The following is a 17684-nucleotide window of genomic DNA, read 5'->3' on the forward strand; positions in this document are numbered from 1 at the left end:
TTTCGACCATCACAACCAGCACACACCGGAAAAACACATGCCGCCTAAAATCATTAACAACAAAGAGAATAGTCGTGGCATAAGTGAAGGTCGTTCAACACGTACTCTATTCTTGACGCCACTGCTGTTTACATGTGTAGCACTAGTCGTAGTGTCCCGTTTGTTAATTGCACGAAGTTACGGTTTTATTTTTAGCCAGAATGCTGATAGTGTAGTAAGGAAAATATACTTTATTAAAATTGCAGAAATTATTTTTAGAACATTCCCTATTATAGGTTAGACTACTATCAAATACAAAATAAAATAACGATAATACAGCTGGTTTTGTAAAATCTAATTTATAATCTTAACTCGACCCGGAAAGGGAAAATAGTTAGGCCTAGTTATAAAACAAAATAAGTCTGTGTGATACTGCGAACAAAACATTAAACGAAATGAATAAAAATCTGTGTTAATGTATCTGAAGTGTGGATAAGTGGTGTACTTGTATTTAAAAAAAATGAAAGTCCAAAAATCATTGGCGTTTTATCTAACGGCGAATTCGTTGTTCAGCTGAGCATTGTGCAACCTTCTTTGTAATGTTTACAGAGGGCGCTTCAGTGTATTATGAATGACGTCTATAGAAAACACTACCAAATAACAGAAAACACCGAGAGATGTGCTATCGAGGTCACTCGTGAAATTGTTCACTTGTGTCGTTTGATTTGCGACTTATGCGCATTATTATGTGAAATATTCGGCTTGAATGTGGTGTTTAAATATTTCTGTTTCATTTATTTTAAATGGAATATATAAAAAATGAAGATCCGTAACATCACTTCACTAAACTCGGGCAGGAAATTTTTTATGCTCTCTTCATTTTCAAAATGGTGGTCACTTGTTATTGTGTTAAGTCTAGCATTTAATTTGCCTTACGTGTCTTCGGACGACCCTTCACTATTATCAAAAGACACTTTGGGAAAAAGATATCGCATAGCAGATATTACTTATTTGAATCCATTGACGCAAAAAACCGAAAGTATTAGTGGAAAATTTGGAATAAATAGCATCGAAAAACCAGTAGCTGGAATTGTGATCAGTCCGAAATCGAAGTCCGATTCTGGCAAAGAAATAAATAATCTCGGCTGCTCAAGATACCAAGATACTACAATCCCCAATGATAGCTGGATTGCTTTAGTTGAACGGGGCCTTTGTTACTTTTCTGACAAAGTAAAAATTGCAATTAAAGAGAGCAACGCATCAGCTATTATTATTTACAATAATGTTACCACCACGGGTGATTCTCACTCTGATCTCTACAATTCACATGTAATCGATATGGATGGACAAGATAAAAAAGGTGGGTGACTTTTTAAAAAGTTTCTTAGCTTTGGGTTTCGTTAGTTTATGGATTAGTTATATAGCTTACTGTATTTACAAACATTAGCTCTTGTGATGTCATTAAATCTGTTAAACTCAGTAGCATTGTATAGTATGTAGATCTATAGTAATAGGCTAATAGGGCTAGGGGCCTAATGTATTTTCAATTTTCTATGAACTAGTTGTAAACAACAATCTACATCCAGATCTTGGTTGTGTGTTTGTGGTAGGCACCTATGACAAATGTAATGTATTTGATAACTAATAGTATTTCTTTAAAAAAAAAAAACGAAGCTATTTAAAAAGCCAAAACATTTTTAATTTTGTCATCGACACATAGATTCTAGATCCATATGCCATATGTACAAGTAAGATACTAAAAATGTAAGATATGCTGGTGTATGTATTTGTATTTCAACACCAAAAATTGAAATTGGTTCATCACTAGTTCTTTTGAATGTCACCAATGAAAACATTTAGATCCATATATCCAAAAAGTGGACCAGTAGTACAAACCTATTATGGTCCTGATTATAAAGTTATTTAAACTTTGGTTAGTGTTTCAAGTTTGTTAGAACCATGAAGCATACTGGATATTTAACCCTAGACCAAAAGATTGCCTCCAAGTAAAAAGATCATTTTCATCTTCTCTGTGTATGCACAAGTGGTCGTTTAAATTTAAGCTTAAGATTGTCTATGTAAATTAGTTTATTTTAATTTAGGATTATCGAAGTTATGCATTTCATCAACACTGTCAACATCAAATCAACCATCAACTTTAGGTTACATTGAGTATTTTTATTGAATTATTACATTTGGGCTCAGCCATTAGCCAGTACCTTGCACATTTATGATTCTCTTTTCTCTTCTTGTGCTAAGCAATTTTTGTAAACTTTTACTTTTTACTTTTGCTAAAGTCTGAAGATGTTCAACTGTTCTATACACAGTGGAGAAACGTTAGAAGATTGACCTGTTTTTTCATTAGGTGTCCTGTTTATTTTCGTTGCACTATTACTTTTCCAAAAGTCTTATGTTCACAGGTTTTAAGTTTCTACGATGTCCATGAGTCCCCCTAGCTCTTATGTGTACCTGATTTGATTTGGGGAAAGTAGATAACGTAGTTACACAGTCATCTGCACCATGAACCACCCTGCCTGAAAATAAACATCACAGAATAAGTCTATCACAAAAATATAAATTACTAATCATTATTATCAAATTATGAAATATATTATGCATACGTTGTTAATCTTGACCAAATTCTCTTTCAGACAAGTTGACTAATAATAATAGTAATACACTTATTTATATTTATTATTGATTTAAATACTATATACTACACTATATTAACTAATGTATAATATTTTTCTTCCAATTTTTCTTTAGCTTCAGCTGTGTCTGTTTTCATTTCAAAAGAGGACGGTCTAAAGATTGTGGATTTGTTAAACAAAAACCATGTTTTCACACTGAAGATAACGCCGGGCGTCGAGGGGACAGTGCAAAAAAACAACTCCAACAACAACAGTATCAGCAAGACATCGGTCTTGTTTGTTTCCATTTCATTCATTGTTTTAATGATAATTTCCCTGGCATGGCTGGGGTTCTACTACATTCAGAGATTCAGGTACTCACATGCTAAGGAAAGGCTGGCGGTAAGTTGTATTTATTTAATGACTTAATTTTTAGATTTGCGTAAAGTTGTATTTATTTAAGGATTTAATTTTTAGATAAAGGGTAAGTTGTATTTATTTAATGACTTAATTTTTAGATTGGTGTTAAGTTGTATTTATTTAAGGTTTTAATTTTTAGATAAAGGGTACGTTGCATTCATTTGAGGATTTACTTTTCATATTGGCAGTAAGAATAGTAAGATGCATTTATTTAAGAATTTAATTTTTTAGATAGGCAATAATTTTGCATTTACATAAGGGTTAAGGATACACATTGTTTCTTTCAGACATTTTTCTTTGGGGGCACTTGAAAACTTAATGGGGGAGGGGGGGGGGAGATTGGCGGTAAGTTGTATTTATTTAAGGATTTAATTTTTAGATAAAGGGTAAGTTGCATTCATTTGAGGATTTAATTTTCAGATTGGCAGTAAGAATAGTAAGATGCATTTATTTAAGAATTTAATTTTTAGATAGGCGATAATTTTGCATTTACATAAGGGTTAAGGATACACATTGTTTCTTTCAGACATTTTTCTTTGGGGGCACTTGAAAACTTAATGGGGGAGGGGGGGGGGGCGAAAGGAGACTAAAATTTTCCAGAAAGGGGGGGGGGGGGTGGGCAGAGTAAAAGTATATATTTTCTATATAAATTCTATTAGTTTCATTGAGGAAGTAGATAAATGGGGGTGGGGGGGATTGGATGAGAGGGGGAACATTACACCCCCTCCCTCCTCCAAAGGGGTATACCTGATAAAAACAATGGCGGTAAGAGGTACGGTATTTATTTAATTTAAGGATTTAATTTTTAGCATATAAATTATGTTTACGTTTTTAAAGTAGGACATAGTGTGGTCTAGTAGTCTGACGCTTGTGAAATTGAGTGTTATTGTACAAGATTTTGAGAACCTAGTTTGTTTTCCGATAAAAGTGTTTCACCTTCCCCCCACTTGCAAGCCAATTCTGGTGTGCAGTGGGGTAGGAAGTTAGAGTGTGGAGTGGACAGACAATACTAGGGCTAGTGCCTTGTTATATTGTAGTGAGCAGCGATTGATTCTACTTCCTCTCTGTTGCCTGTCTGTTTAATTTAGCGAAGCCAATGCATAAATTAAATTTTAGTAAAACAATAAAATAGTTAAGTATTTGGATAAAGGCTGTTAATCTGATTATTAATAAAATAATAATTTTTTTTTTAATTTGACCTAAAAAAAATTTTTGGGTTTAAAAAAAGAATTAAACAAAAGAAAAGTTACTGACAACTTACACTTTTAGACTTGAAGCTGTTTAAGAGATAAGGATAAAATGGTTATCTGTTATTGGTTTGTGTACAGAAGGATTGGATGTTGAGATGTCAGTAGGCTACATAGAGACCTTCACATCATGATGTGAGGATTGATGGTGTTACACATCAACACCTTTAGGTGGACAGTCTCTCACACTAGCATAAGACCTTGAAAAAATATGTTAAAATAATGAGAGAAAAAATGTATTTGAATGTTAAATTGCATTCCTCTGACTTAAGTAGCATTTCTAGGCTAATGGGTACTCTTTAGAGCTGAATAAACTCAAGGATTTCCAGACTCTGGTTGGGGTAGCATTTTATTAGTTTTTTCCTAATAATAAACACATAATGAAGAGCATTGTAATTTTTGTGAGAAATATGGTTGTGTTGGTGAGAGGGTGTCATTGAAACCGCTGGGGGGGGGGGGGGGGGGGGGGGGAGATCTGACATTTTGTGATGTCATGGGGGGGGGGGGGGGTGAGGCTGGTATTTTGTTACCATTTGTGTGGTGGAACTTTATTGAGGAAAATGGGGTGATTTGTGATGCCAACTTCAGCAGCCTTAGTGGGTGTTAAAAACTGTTTATAATTTGTTACCTCAGGTTTACTTGTAATATTTGTATAATTTTTTTGGAATTTCTCTCACTGTTTAAATGTAAAAATCTTCCCATTGTTGATAGCTGAATCGCTGAAAAAATAACCAAGCAGTTAAAATAGACAATTTTCACTTAATATTACCAGTAATATTTTTCATTATCTCTTGCCATGGGAGATAACTTAACCCAGCAGAGAAGTGGCATCTCTGAACTAATTGAAACCCTATGGCAATATATTGCTTTAATGAAGCATGTTACCCATTCAATGGCTCACCGACTTTTATGTGCAGGATAAACAGGCTGCATTTTTCATCAAAGCGGAGAATTTTTTTTTGGTTTTAGATGTGTCACATGTTTTCAATAATATGCATGCATTTGGTGTTAAGCTTTGAAAAGTTCTCATAAGTTGGTTCATTTTATCTAAGTTTTAAATATAATAAAATATATATATATATATATATATATATATATATATATATATATATATATATATATATATATACTTTTGTATTTTGTTTATAATGACTTGACAATTGCTGTTTATTTAAACATAAACAATAACATAGTTTGTTATTTATTTTTTATTTATTTAAAAAGACGAGAACATACATGTTAAAATAATGACACTAATGACAGGAGAAATATTTTAAAAATGATTTGAGCCTAGTTTCAAATGACATGAGCATTGTTTCAGATAACATGTTTGTTCATATAATGTCAAGAGTGTTATTTTAAAAATAACATGAGCATTGTTTAAAATCACACAAGCACTGTTTTTAAAATGACATGCACATTATTGATGTTAGTTATGACTTGAACATTAAAAAAAAATTATATGCACATTGTTTATGTTATTATGGTTTAACCATGCTTGGTAACTACTGTTTAGACATATGATGTTTGAGCAGCTAAGAATTTATTTGTACCTAGAACACAGATTTCTAATTTTAGATGTATTTCAATGGCTTTTATACTGGTTCGACTATATATACTACACATACTAAATTTGTTTTGATAGCTATGTAAGAGTGTTTAATGTGGTTTCCAAAAAAATGCAAACAGAAAAATGCAAAAAAAAACCCAACACAACAACTGACTTAACTGACTACTAATGCACTTTAATTTTTTCATATTTCTTAGACTACTTAGAGACATGTTTCATTATTATTAGTCATTTATTCTATAATGTACATGTATTCCTTCTTTGCTAACATGTATAAATTGTTGATTAAAAGAAAATAAATTCCCTTGCTCACTTTTTTCGCATTTTTTTGGTAGGGCATCTTTTTAGTCACCATTTAATGTATTGACACAATTACACTAGAATAATATTATTTAATGGCATTATGTAATGATGTTATGAAACTGACACTGTTGTTTCTCTCCCCCCCCCCCCCCCCCCCCCCCCCCCCCCCCAACAGAGGAGACTGGCCTGTGCTGCCAAGAAAGCCATTGCCAAAATACCTCAGAAAACAATCAAGTCAGGAGATAAGGTGAGTGGTTTTGTGGGTAGTGCTGGGTAGTGGGTTAGGGCTGAGTAGTGGGTTAGGGTTAGTGTGTGAGGGTTAAGGTTAGTGCATTGGTAGTGTGTGGTGGTTAGGGTTAGTGTGTGAGGGTTAAGGTTAATGGCATGGTAGTGTGTGGTGGTTAGGGTTAGTGTGTGAGGGTTAAGGTTAATGGCATGGTAGTGTGTGGTGGTTAGGGTTAGGGCTGGGTAGTGTGTGGGTTAGTGCTGGGTAGTGGGTTAGGTCTGAGTAGTGTGTGAAGGTTAGAGCTGGGTAGTGGGTTAGGGTTAAGGCTGGGTAGTGTGTGAGGGTTAGGGCTGGGTAGTGGGTTAGTGTTAGGGTTGGGTAGTGGGTTAGGGTTAGGGCTGAGTAGTGTGTGATGGTTAGGGTTAGGGCTGGGTAGTGTGTGGTGGTTAAGGCTGGGTAGTGTGTGAGGGTTAGGGTTAGTGCTGGGTAGTGGGTTAGGGTTAGGGCTGGGTGGTGTGTGAGGGTTAGGGTTAGGGCTGGGTGGTGTGTGAGGGTTAGGGCAGGGTAGTGTGTGGTGGTTAGGGTTAGGGCTGGGTAGTGTGTGGTGGTTAAGGCTGGGTAGTGTGTGATGGTTAGGGTTAGGGCTGGGTAGTGTGTGGTGGTTAAGGCTGGGTAGTGTGTGAGGGTTAGGGTTAGTGCTGGGTAGTGGGTTAGGGTTAGGGCTGGGTGGTGTGTGAGGGTTAGGGTTAGGGCTGGGTAGTGGGTTAGGGTTAGGGCTGGGTAGTGTGTGGTGGTTAGGGTTAGTGCTGGGTAGTGTGTGGAGTTAGGGCTGGGTAGTGGGTTGTCACGGTTAGAGATGGGTTGTAGTCTGGTCAGGGCTGGGTTTTAGTTAGGGTTGGGTTGTTAGGGCCCGGTGTGGTAATGAGGGTTAGGGCTGGGGTATATTCAGGGTTAGTGCTTGGTTAGTTTAGTCATGGTTAGTGCTGGGTTATCATTACTGGGTCAGTCTTGTTTAACTCTCACAAGGAGCCTACATAGCTTTAAGCTGAGAGAATTGAGCTAATGAACAACAAGACAGTCAGCACTGTCAACCCAAGCCATACCTTTTCTTTATTTAAATATTTTGTTTGAACTCCTACACTGTGCATAATATTCACATTAATATGCATACTAATGCTTGTGTAATAAAAAACAAAAGTTAAGACATTGTTACCATACAATGAGGTAGCTAGCTACTAATCACATATCAAATTCCTGTAATGTTATTGTATGTTTACATAACAATCAATAAACCTCTACAATCATTGTTTATGGTTACCTAAAAGTACCCCCTCCCCCGTGAGACAATGTCGTTACACCTAAACATACAAGATATTTGTCCTTCTTCAGTAAAGTACAACCCTGTTGTGTTGTTTTAAAACTCCACCACCCAGCTGATAGGGACGTTGTATCAGCGAGTGTCTTGTCGTCAAAATACAGGAAACAATCAGTTTACGACCAGCTGTCATCGCTGGTTAATGTTTTATTTCATCGTTACAGTACAAAGTTATGTACAGGCAGTGGTTCTTTGTCTTTGTCTTCACACCCCTCTCCGTAGCTAGTTAACTGCATCTTATGTTAATCTAAGAAATTTGTTTACCTTGTTAAAAGTGGAACGACCTTTCGGAAGAAATTGTATCCAAGTCTACTTCTCCTCTGTAAGGCATCAATTACCTGTGCTAAGAATTGTAACGTGTACCCCAGTTTGAGAACCGTTGTTGTAAAAGTTGATACTGGCGGATATTTATCTTGAGCGCAGGTTGGAGGTTTTTAAGTGCAGAAAATAAACAAGCATTGCTTGTGGAATTTGGCAGCGGTTCTCGTTCTAGGTTAGGGTGCCCTTCTGTGTTGAGTTGAAACAGGTGGTAGCTTATTTGTGTGATGGTTTTCGTTTCAATAGAGGGTTAGTTGTCGTTCTTTAATTCAGGATTTAGATAATGCAATTGTCTTAGTTAGTTTGTTGATGCAAATATTGCTGTGTAATTGATTTCTAGTTAATGCTAAGATTGTCTGTAATCGATTTCTGGTTAGTGCAAATGTCGCTCTGTAATCGATTTCTAGTTAATGCAAATATTGTCTGTAATCAATTTCTAGTCAATGTTAATGTTGCTCTTTTATTAATTTCTAGTTAATGTAAATGTTGCTCTTTAATTAATTTCTAGTTAATGCAAATGTCACTCTGTATTCGACTTCTAGTTAATGCAAATATTGCTCTTTAATAGAGCTTAGCTAATGCAGTTGTCGATCTAGGCAAATGCAAATGTCGCGTTTGAATAGAAGGCTGGTTGATGCAAATGTCGCTCTTTTATTGCCCTCTACTTGTTGTCAATGAATGAAAAGGATGTCTCGTGTTACATGCTTTAGAAGGCTGAACGGTTTTTTTTGTCTATCAAGGATTATTAGCGTTGGTAGTCGTGTCTGTGCGGTTGCACATTGTGCGTTTGAATTGTGGAAGCTGCACAGTGTGCATTGTGCAGCTTGTGTGTGTGTGTTTGACATATGTGCTCGTCTTTTCTTCCGGATCTATCTGTGTGGGCGAATCGAACTCATTGAGCTATTTAAACTCATTGGGCTATTTAAACTCTTAAGCTCCTCAAACACTTCTGCTGATCAAACTATTTGAGCTAATTAAACATTGAGCCAATCAAACTCGTTGAGCTAATCATCAAACTCGTTGAGCTAATCATCAAACTCGTTGAGCTAATCATCAAACTCATTGAGCTAATCATCAAACTCATTGAGCTAATCATCAAACTCGTTGAGCTAATCATCAAACTCGTTGAGCTAATCATCAAACTCGTTGAGCTAATCATCAAACTCGTTGAGCTAATCATCAAACTCATTGAGCTATTTAAACTCATTGAGCTATTTAAACTATTAAGCTCATCAAACACGAGCTGATCAAACTATTTGAGCTAATTAAACTCATTGAGCTATTCATACTCATTGGGTGAATCAAAGTCATTGAGCTAAAATAAAAAAAAAACACTTGAGCTCTTCAAACTTCTTGAGCTCTTCAAACTGCTTGAGCTAATTAAACTCATTGAGCTAATTAAACTCATTGAGCTAATTAAACTCATTGAGCTAATTAAACTCATCAAGCTAATGATACTCATGGCGCTAGTATAACTCATGATCTAACTAAAATCTTGATCGAACTCATTTGATCACCTTCTAACATCAACCCGCCGCCCCCACCCCCCTTCCCTCCCCACATTACAATGTAATCCTCCCCATCAACATTCCCCCTGTGTATAAGCCAGCTCTGTCTGAAGAGCCTAAAGCACCCCTTTCTACCTGTATTGCATGCCGTTTGTCGGTAGATACTTCATCACCAGGTGAGCTCTGATTGATGGCTCACCTTGCACTGTAGCAGGTAGCTTTTTTTGTGTGAACCTGATTGTGGTGGTAGAGTTGAATAGCGGAGAGCGGTACAAATCTCTTTCACAGTGGCATGCACGATTTGGTTTGTGTCGTGTTGGAGTAGTTGTTGTGTTGAAGTGGTCCTTGAAGCGGTGTAGTGTCTTGAAGACTCAATACAGTAGCTTGATTGGTTGTTGTGGTGTGTACTCTCTGACACATTCGTTATAGGTTATTGTAGTGTGTAGGCTACTCTCTAACACATCGGTCATTGGTTGTTGTTGTAGTGTGTACTCTCTGACACATACGTTATTGGTTGTTGTAGTGTGTACTCTCTGACACATACGTCATTGGTTGTTGTTGTAGTGTGTACTCTCTGACACATACGTCATTGGTTGTTGTGATGTGTACTCTCTGACACATACGTCATTGGTTGTTGTTGTAGTGTGTACTCTCTGACACATACGTCATTGGTTGTTGTGGTGTGTACTCTCTGACACATCGGTCATTGGTTGTTGTGGTGTGTACTCTCTGACACATACGTCATTGGTTGTTGTTGTTGTAGCGTGTACTCTCTGACACATTCGTCATTGTTTGTTGTGGTGTGTACTCTCTGACACATACGTCATTGGTTGTTGTTGTTGTAGCGTGTACTCTCTGACACATTCGTCATTGTTTGTTGTGTTGTATACTCTCTAACACATTCGTCAAAAGGTTTGCTAGTTTCACACGTAAAGAGGGGCTTTGTTAATGTAGACATAGAGTATTCTTACAATGCCGAATGTAGACATACGTACGTAATAGAAAAGCTTCAGTGAGAAACAAACTACATTGCGTGTTTGTTAGCTGCACTGTGGATAGTGGTAAATGAAACATTGCTCAGGGAACGATAGAAAATCTGTATGCATCATTATATAACCGTCAAACCGTCCTTTATAAAAATGTAATGTTAGATGTTGGTTTAATATTTATTGGCAGTCATCATGTCCCCCAACTTTGTAAATACTAATCCACTGTATTAAACCGTCCGCCTTATCCGTTGTATAAAAACTTGTATCCATCATAATATTATATCATATCTATTATGCATGTAAAATACCACAACTACACTTACATCATATGCACCATAAACACCGCAACACGTACCGCCATATTTACCCTACATCACAACTACACGTACCAACATATGTAACATACCCACCTTAACAACACATACGATTAAATTTACTATACACACCACAGTAAACGCGTACCACCATATAAATCCTATCTAACTATTCTAACATTCCTTCGACACAATACTCTCCATATAAAAGTCCTCTTCCATTTCTCCCTTATTCAAACACCACATTAACATACCAAAACTACCTACACTAGTTACATTAAACAACGCCCCACATCCACACAACCCCTATCCCCATTACATCACCCCAAATCCACACAACCCCTACCCCCATTACAACACCCCATATCCACCACCCCCATACTCTCTCTCGTATGTTTCTAAACGCCCCCATGTTGTGTAGGCCTAGATACGATTCTGGCAGCAGCTACCACTGGTCACCGCCGCCCCAATTACAGAACACGCGCTAAAAGTGCAGCGCGCGTGTCGGGGCATCTGGCAACGCAGCCTCGTCTGTCTTCAAGCCGTGCGTCTGTTTGCGTTGTGTTGACGTGTGACGTGCCGCTCTGGGGAGCCCTACTCCACTGTGTTGTCCCCAGCTCCTGGTATATACATCTAGTCTAGTTACGTTAGGTCTACTTGACTATCTATGTCCCCAGCCCATGGTATATACATCTAGTCTAGTTACGTTATGTCTACTTGACTATCTATGTCCCCAGCCCATGGTATATACATCTAGTCTAGTTACGTTATGTCTACTTGACTATCTATGTCCCCAGCCCATGGTATATACATCTAGTCTAGTTACGTTATGTCTACTTGACTATCTATGTCCCCAGCCCATGGTATATACATCTAGTCTAGTTACGTTATGTCTACTTGACTATCTATGTCCCCAGCCCATGGTATATACATCTAGTCTAGTTACGTTATGTCTACTTGACTATCTATGTCCCCAGCCCATGGTATATAGATCTACAGTCTAGTTACGTTATGTCTACTTGACTATCTATGTCCCCAGCCCATGGTATATAGATCTACAGTCTAGTTAGGTTATGTCTTCTTGACTATCTATGTCCCCAGCCCATGGTATATAGATCTACAGTCTAGTTAGGTTATGTCTTCTTGACTATCTATGTCCCCAGCCCATGGTATATAGATCTACAGTCTAGTTAGGTTATGTCTTCTTGACTATCTATGTCCCCAGCCCATGGTATATAGATCTACAGTCTAGTTACGTTATGTCTTCTTGACTATCTATGTCCCCAGCCCATGGTATATAGATCTACAGTCTAGTTACGTTATGTCTACTTGACTATCTATGTCCCCAGCCCATGGTATATAGATCTACAGTCTAGTTACGTTATGCCTTCTTGACTATCTATGTCCCCAGCCCATGGTATATAGATCTACAGTCTAGTTAGGTTATGTCTTCTTGACTATCTATGTCCCCAGCCCATGGTATATAGATCTACAGTCTAGTTACGTTATGTCTTCTTGACTATCTATGTCCCCAGCCCATGGTATATAGATCTACAGTCTAGTTAGGTTATGTCTTCTTGACTATCTATGTCCCCAGCCCATGGTATATAGATCTACAGTCTAGTTAGGTTATGTCTTCTTGACTATCTATGTCCCCAGCCCATGGTATATAGATCTACAGTCTAGTTACGTTATGTCTTCTTGACTATCTATGTCCCCAGCCCATGGTATATAGATCTACAGTCTAGTTAGGTTATGTCTTCTTGACTATCTATGTCCCCAGCCCATGGTATATAGATCTACAGTCTAGTTACGTTATGTCTTCTTGACTATCTATGTCCCCAGCCCATGGTATATACATCTAGTCTAGTTACGTTATGTCTACTTGACTATCTATGTCCCCAGCCCATGGTATATAGATCTACAGTCTAGTTACGTTATGTCTACTTGACTATCTATGTCCCCAGCCCATGGTATATAGATCTACAGTCTAGTTAGGTTATGTCTTCTTGACTATCTATGTCCCCAGCCCATGGTATATAGATCTACAGTCTAGTTACGTTCTGTCTACTTGACTTTGTTGCTCCAACACATGGGATATAGATCTAGTCTAGTTACGTTATGACTATGTCCCCAGCCCATGGTATATAGATCAACAGTCTAGTTACGTTATGACTTGTCCCAGCACTGAGTATATAGATCTACTGTCAGGTTCAGGCTAGTTGATCACGATGTAGAGGCAACTGGATTAGGATAGTAATGTGATGATCTCTGGGGGATTACACTAATAACACACAGGGCGGATTAAGCCTGAGCGGAGCTCATGGTTGAAAGTTTACAGGGGTGTGACTAGCATATGATAAAGATATTGATACAGTTTTTATTATTCAGTACATCATTGTGGGGCCCCTAAAACTGGTTAGCTCTGGGTCTAAGTACAACATTGTGGGGGCCCTAAAACTAGCTAGCTCTGGGTCTAAGTACAACATTGTGGGGCCCCTAAAACTAATAGGCTCTGGGTCTAAGTACAATATTGTGGGGCCCTTAAAACTTGTTAGCTCTGGATCTAAGTACAATATTGTGGGGGCCCTTAAAACTAGTTAGCTGTGGGTCTAAGTACAACATTGTGGGGGCCCTAAAACTAGTTAGCTGTGGGTCTAAGTACAACATTGTGGGGGCCCTAAAACTAGTTAGCTCTGGGTCTAAGTACAACATTGTGGGGGCCCTAAAACTAGTTAGCTCTGGGTCTAAGTACAACATTGTGGGGGCCCTAAAAGTAGTTAGCTCTGGGTCTAAGTACAACATTGTGGGCCCCTTAAATTAAAACTAGTTAGCTGTGGGTCTAAGTACAACAATGTGGCGCCCCTAAAACAAGTTAGCTCTGGGTCTAAGTACAACATTGTGGGGGCCCTAAAACTAGCTAGCTCTGGGTACAGCATTGTGGGGGCCCTAAAACTAGCTAGCTCTGGGTACAACATTGTGGGGGCCCTAAAACTAGCTAGCTCTGGGTCTAAGTACAACATTGTGGGGCCCTTAAAACTAGTTAGCTCTGGGTACAACATTGTGGGGGCTCTAAAACTAGCTAGCTCTGGGTCTAAGTACAACATTGTGGGGCCCTTAAAACTAGTTAGCTCTGGGTACAACATTGTGGGGGCCCTAAAACTAGCTAGCTCTGGGTACAATATTGTGGGGGCCCTAAAACTAGCTAGCTCTGGGTCTAAGTACAACATTGTGGGGCCCTTAAAACTTGTTAGCTCTGGGTCTAAGTACAACACTGGGGGGGGGGGTGCCCTAAAACTCGTTAGCTCCTGGCTACACATGGTCACCCGCTCCCTTATTTAATTCGCCGATGTTTATGGCACCAAAAAGTCGCATTTATGCCTCTTGTTTATTAACCCACATTGCCCTATCCCTCTTATCTATGTATGATTGGTATATTCCATAGCCTGCCATTACTTGATCGGTATTTTTCCATGGCCCATACTACCCCCCCCCCCCCCCCAACACTGACTCCAATTTTCTAGAATCGACCGTTATGTATTTTTACCATCCCTATTCGTTTATGCTTCTCTTTCTCTCTATGGACTAAATGGCCCCACCTAGTGTACACTTACCATGTGGGATTTGAACCCCCCTCCCTCCTATAATAGACGAGTAAGCTCATCAGTTGACCTTATGTTTGAAAGCCCACAGTTAACCATTATAAGCCTACACACGTTTGAAACCGCTACTCACATTTCACCAGAATAAGCCCACTGTTTCTGAAGCCCACATAAGGGAAACCCCCAGCTGACCAGTAAAAGCCCTCATTTTCGAAGTCGTCTAGTTGACCTGACAGTCCTGCTGAAGCCCTTAGCTGACCAGCACAAGCCCACATTAATGAAGCCCCCAGCTGACCATTAAAACCAACATTATTGAAGTCTCCCGCCCCCCTGCTGAGCAGTACAAGACCACATTATTGAAGCCCCCCTGCTAACCAGTACAAGCCCACATTATTGAAGCCCCCCTGCTAACCAGTACAAGCCCATATTATTGAAGCCCCCCTGCTAACCAGTACAAGCCCACATTATTGAAGCCCCCCTGCTAACCAGTACAAGCCCACATTATTGAAGCCCCCCACCCTACCAGCTGACCATTATAAGCCCACATTATTGAAGCCCCCCCCCAGCTGACCAGCATAAGCCTTCTCAGTCCTGTAGAAGCCCCCCAGCTGACCAGCAAAATAAGCCCACACAGTCCTGTTGAAGCCCCCAGCTGACCAGTATAAGCCCACGCAGTCCTGTTGAAGCCCCCCCCCCCCCCCAGCTGACCAGTATAAGCCCACGCAGTCCTGTTGAAGCCCCCCCCCCCCCCAGCTGACCAGTATAAGCCCACGCAGTCCTGTTGAAGCCCTCCCCCCCCCACCAACTGACCAGCATAAGCCCACACTGAAGCCAAACGCAATGGGTGAACGTTCGTGTCACGATCGATAGTCATGTCACGCGCATTCCATCGCTAGTTTACTTTAAGGAGGGGAGGGGGTGGGTGAGGAGGAAAGTGTTTACTGTCTTCCAATAGCTGTGACGTTATCCTTGTAATATGGCGGAGGGAGGGGACGTAACATGCATTTCAAATGACGCACACCTCGGTAAAACCCGATTGCGCACTGACTAGAGAATCAAAAGCTTATTTATTCTTTTTTTGTACCACGTTGTTGTCTTTTTACACTTTTATTTTAACAGTATTTCTGTTTTCACGTGTGTTTTATTGTTTGCTGGAAACAGTACCAATAATAAAACATCTCCGTTCACTATAAATGCTTTCTTCTTCTTGTTTCTTCTTTTCGTTCTTAATTTTTAGCGCAATTTCCATTCTGGAGAATTGCGTTTATTAACCCGTCATTTCTGGATGTATGAATGTATGAATGAATGGATGTGTGTCCGCAGCTTTAAGTCGTATCTCCTCCTCAACGAAGCAATATCGAGGACTAGTTCCAAAAGCAATTATGTTAAGCAAGTTACGAGGATGAACATAGGCCAAAAAAATTCCGGGTTTCTTTCATGGATTTCCCGGAAAAGCCAAAAAAACCTCAAAAAAAGCTGTTTTTGGCCCACATCTCGGCAACCAGACCACTTAGCGACTTGAAACATGTACCAATCGATTCCTGCCATAATTTAGAACAATATTGCCGAAGAAAGTTTTCAAAAATATCCTTTCGTTCGGTCACAAATTTTTTTTTGAATTAATTAAAATTTGGACCGAATTAGTAGGCATTTTTATCCAACCACACCACAAGCGTCATCACGTTCAATAGCTGCGCCATCACGTTCAATGGCTGCGTCATCACGTTCAGTAGCTAGGCGCGCAATGGTTTTTAGTCATGTAACTCTATTGTAAATAAAACATGTATTTTAACCAATAGTTTTACTAACCCTGCTCTTGATTTACGCTACGACAGAGCTATTTTTAGATAACATAAGGAAATTGCGCTAAAATTGTCACTAGACTTTTTAACTACCTTGTTTAAATGTTGGAAGGGATCTCCTCCTACACAGTAAGTATTACGTGTCAACTGGTTATCTGACTCCGATTTCAACCTAGTTTTCTTTCTGTATTTGCTCCCATAACCCTTGTCCACCCAAAAACAAATTACAAGGCAGCAGTTGTTTGATTTTGGAGTTGTCTCTCCTAGAAGAGATGCTGTCACCAGCTTCTAAGCTTCATCTCGGTTTAGCTGTACCGACTCAACCATACCTACCCCCACTTTAATGCTTTGATATGAATGATTATGTTACTATTATATTTCTATGAAATAATATCCTTATGGATATAATGCGATAAAACTGCGCTACGAAAAACTGCGCACACAAAAAAAAAATGCTCGCAAGGGAGTTATTTGTTTTAAATCGATCATTTATAGACGTTAGCGAAGAATGCCCACGCATAATAAAATATTTTCCCTCGAAATATGACGAAATGAAATTGTATTAGTATAATCAGTTTGTATTTGCGCATTTTTTTCGTTTTGCGCATTGTGTGGGAAGCTTTATACACACACCCACTAACCCACACACTCACCCCCTCACTCACACACCACACACACACACACCACACACACACATGAGTATGATGTTGGTACCTATCTATTGTATCTGCAGGTCTATCTGGTTTTATTCTATTGAACTCATCCTTTACTCATTCGTTGATATCGAACTAACTGCCGAGTCGATTCGTGCACGCAACCTCTGAATAATATTAATAAAACAAAAAAAAAAGTTTCACGATTCCAGACTAATTTGATTGTTTAATGGCGAAGATAATCCGTCCTTGTTCTTTTTGGTGCACGATTTTTCACCTCACAACTCCCCTGTTACCGATTAGTTGGCGCAGAGAGCTAATTATATACACGGGAATTTCCCTTCAAACGTCACCCATAATTGTCGTAGTGTAAATGAGTAACCACGCGACAAGACATTTATGTATGCGGTATTTCCAAGCATCAGGTGAACTGTGATGTTTTTTCAAATGTCACCCTCCCTGTCTGCAGGTATTAGAAAAACGCTTTAAATGGGTGTTAATTATAATCATTTTGTCGAGGTGGTTCGTTGAAAGTGAGCACAGTTTCTGCTGTCGTGGCTGGAGCTTGTGGAGGCGGGTGTGGCAGGCTGGTGGTAGGTTTGCTGGATTGGGAGACTTGAGCCGGGGCCACACCGTTTGGGCTTCTGTGTGGGGTGTGTCGTATGTGTGGGTCTGAGGTGTCTTATGTGTGGGTCTGGGGTGAGTCTTATGTGTGGGTCTGGGGTGAGTCTTATGTGTGGGTCTGGAG

At 39.2% G+C, this 17684-nt stretch overlaps 1 protein-coding gene across 1 annotated transcript in view; it reads left to right on the forward strand.

The window, feature by feature from the left end:
• The first annotated feature begins 385 nt into the window (after window positions 1-385).
• The window catches only part of LOC131948414 (E3 ubiquitin-protein ligase RNF149), a 46879-nt gene continuing 29580 nt past the window's right edge, over window positions 386-17684 (forward strand). Inside the window, exons 1-3 of the mRNA XM_059310020.1 lie at window positions 386-1339; window positions 2746-3011; window positions 6325-6396. Of these exons, the coding sequence (XP_059166003.1) occupies window positions 799-1339; window positions 2746-3011; window positions 6325-6396 (879 nt within the window). The 5' untranslated portion in view covers window positions 386-798. The remainder of the gene's footprint in view (window positions 1340-2745; window positions 3012-6324; window positions 6397-17684) is intronic.

This window comes from Physella acuta, unplaced genomic scaffold, assembly GCF_028476545.2.
Source record: "Physella acuta isolate Inbredline_101_S28 unplaced genomic scaffold, ASM2847654v3 ptg000643l, whole genome shotgun sequence".
NCBI lineage: Eukaryota > Metazoa > Mollusca > Gastropoda > Physidae > Physella > Physella acuta.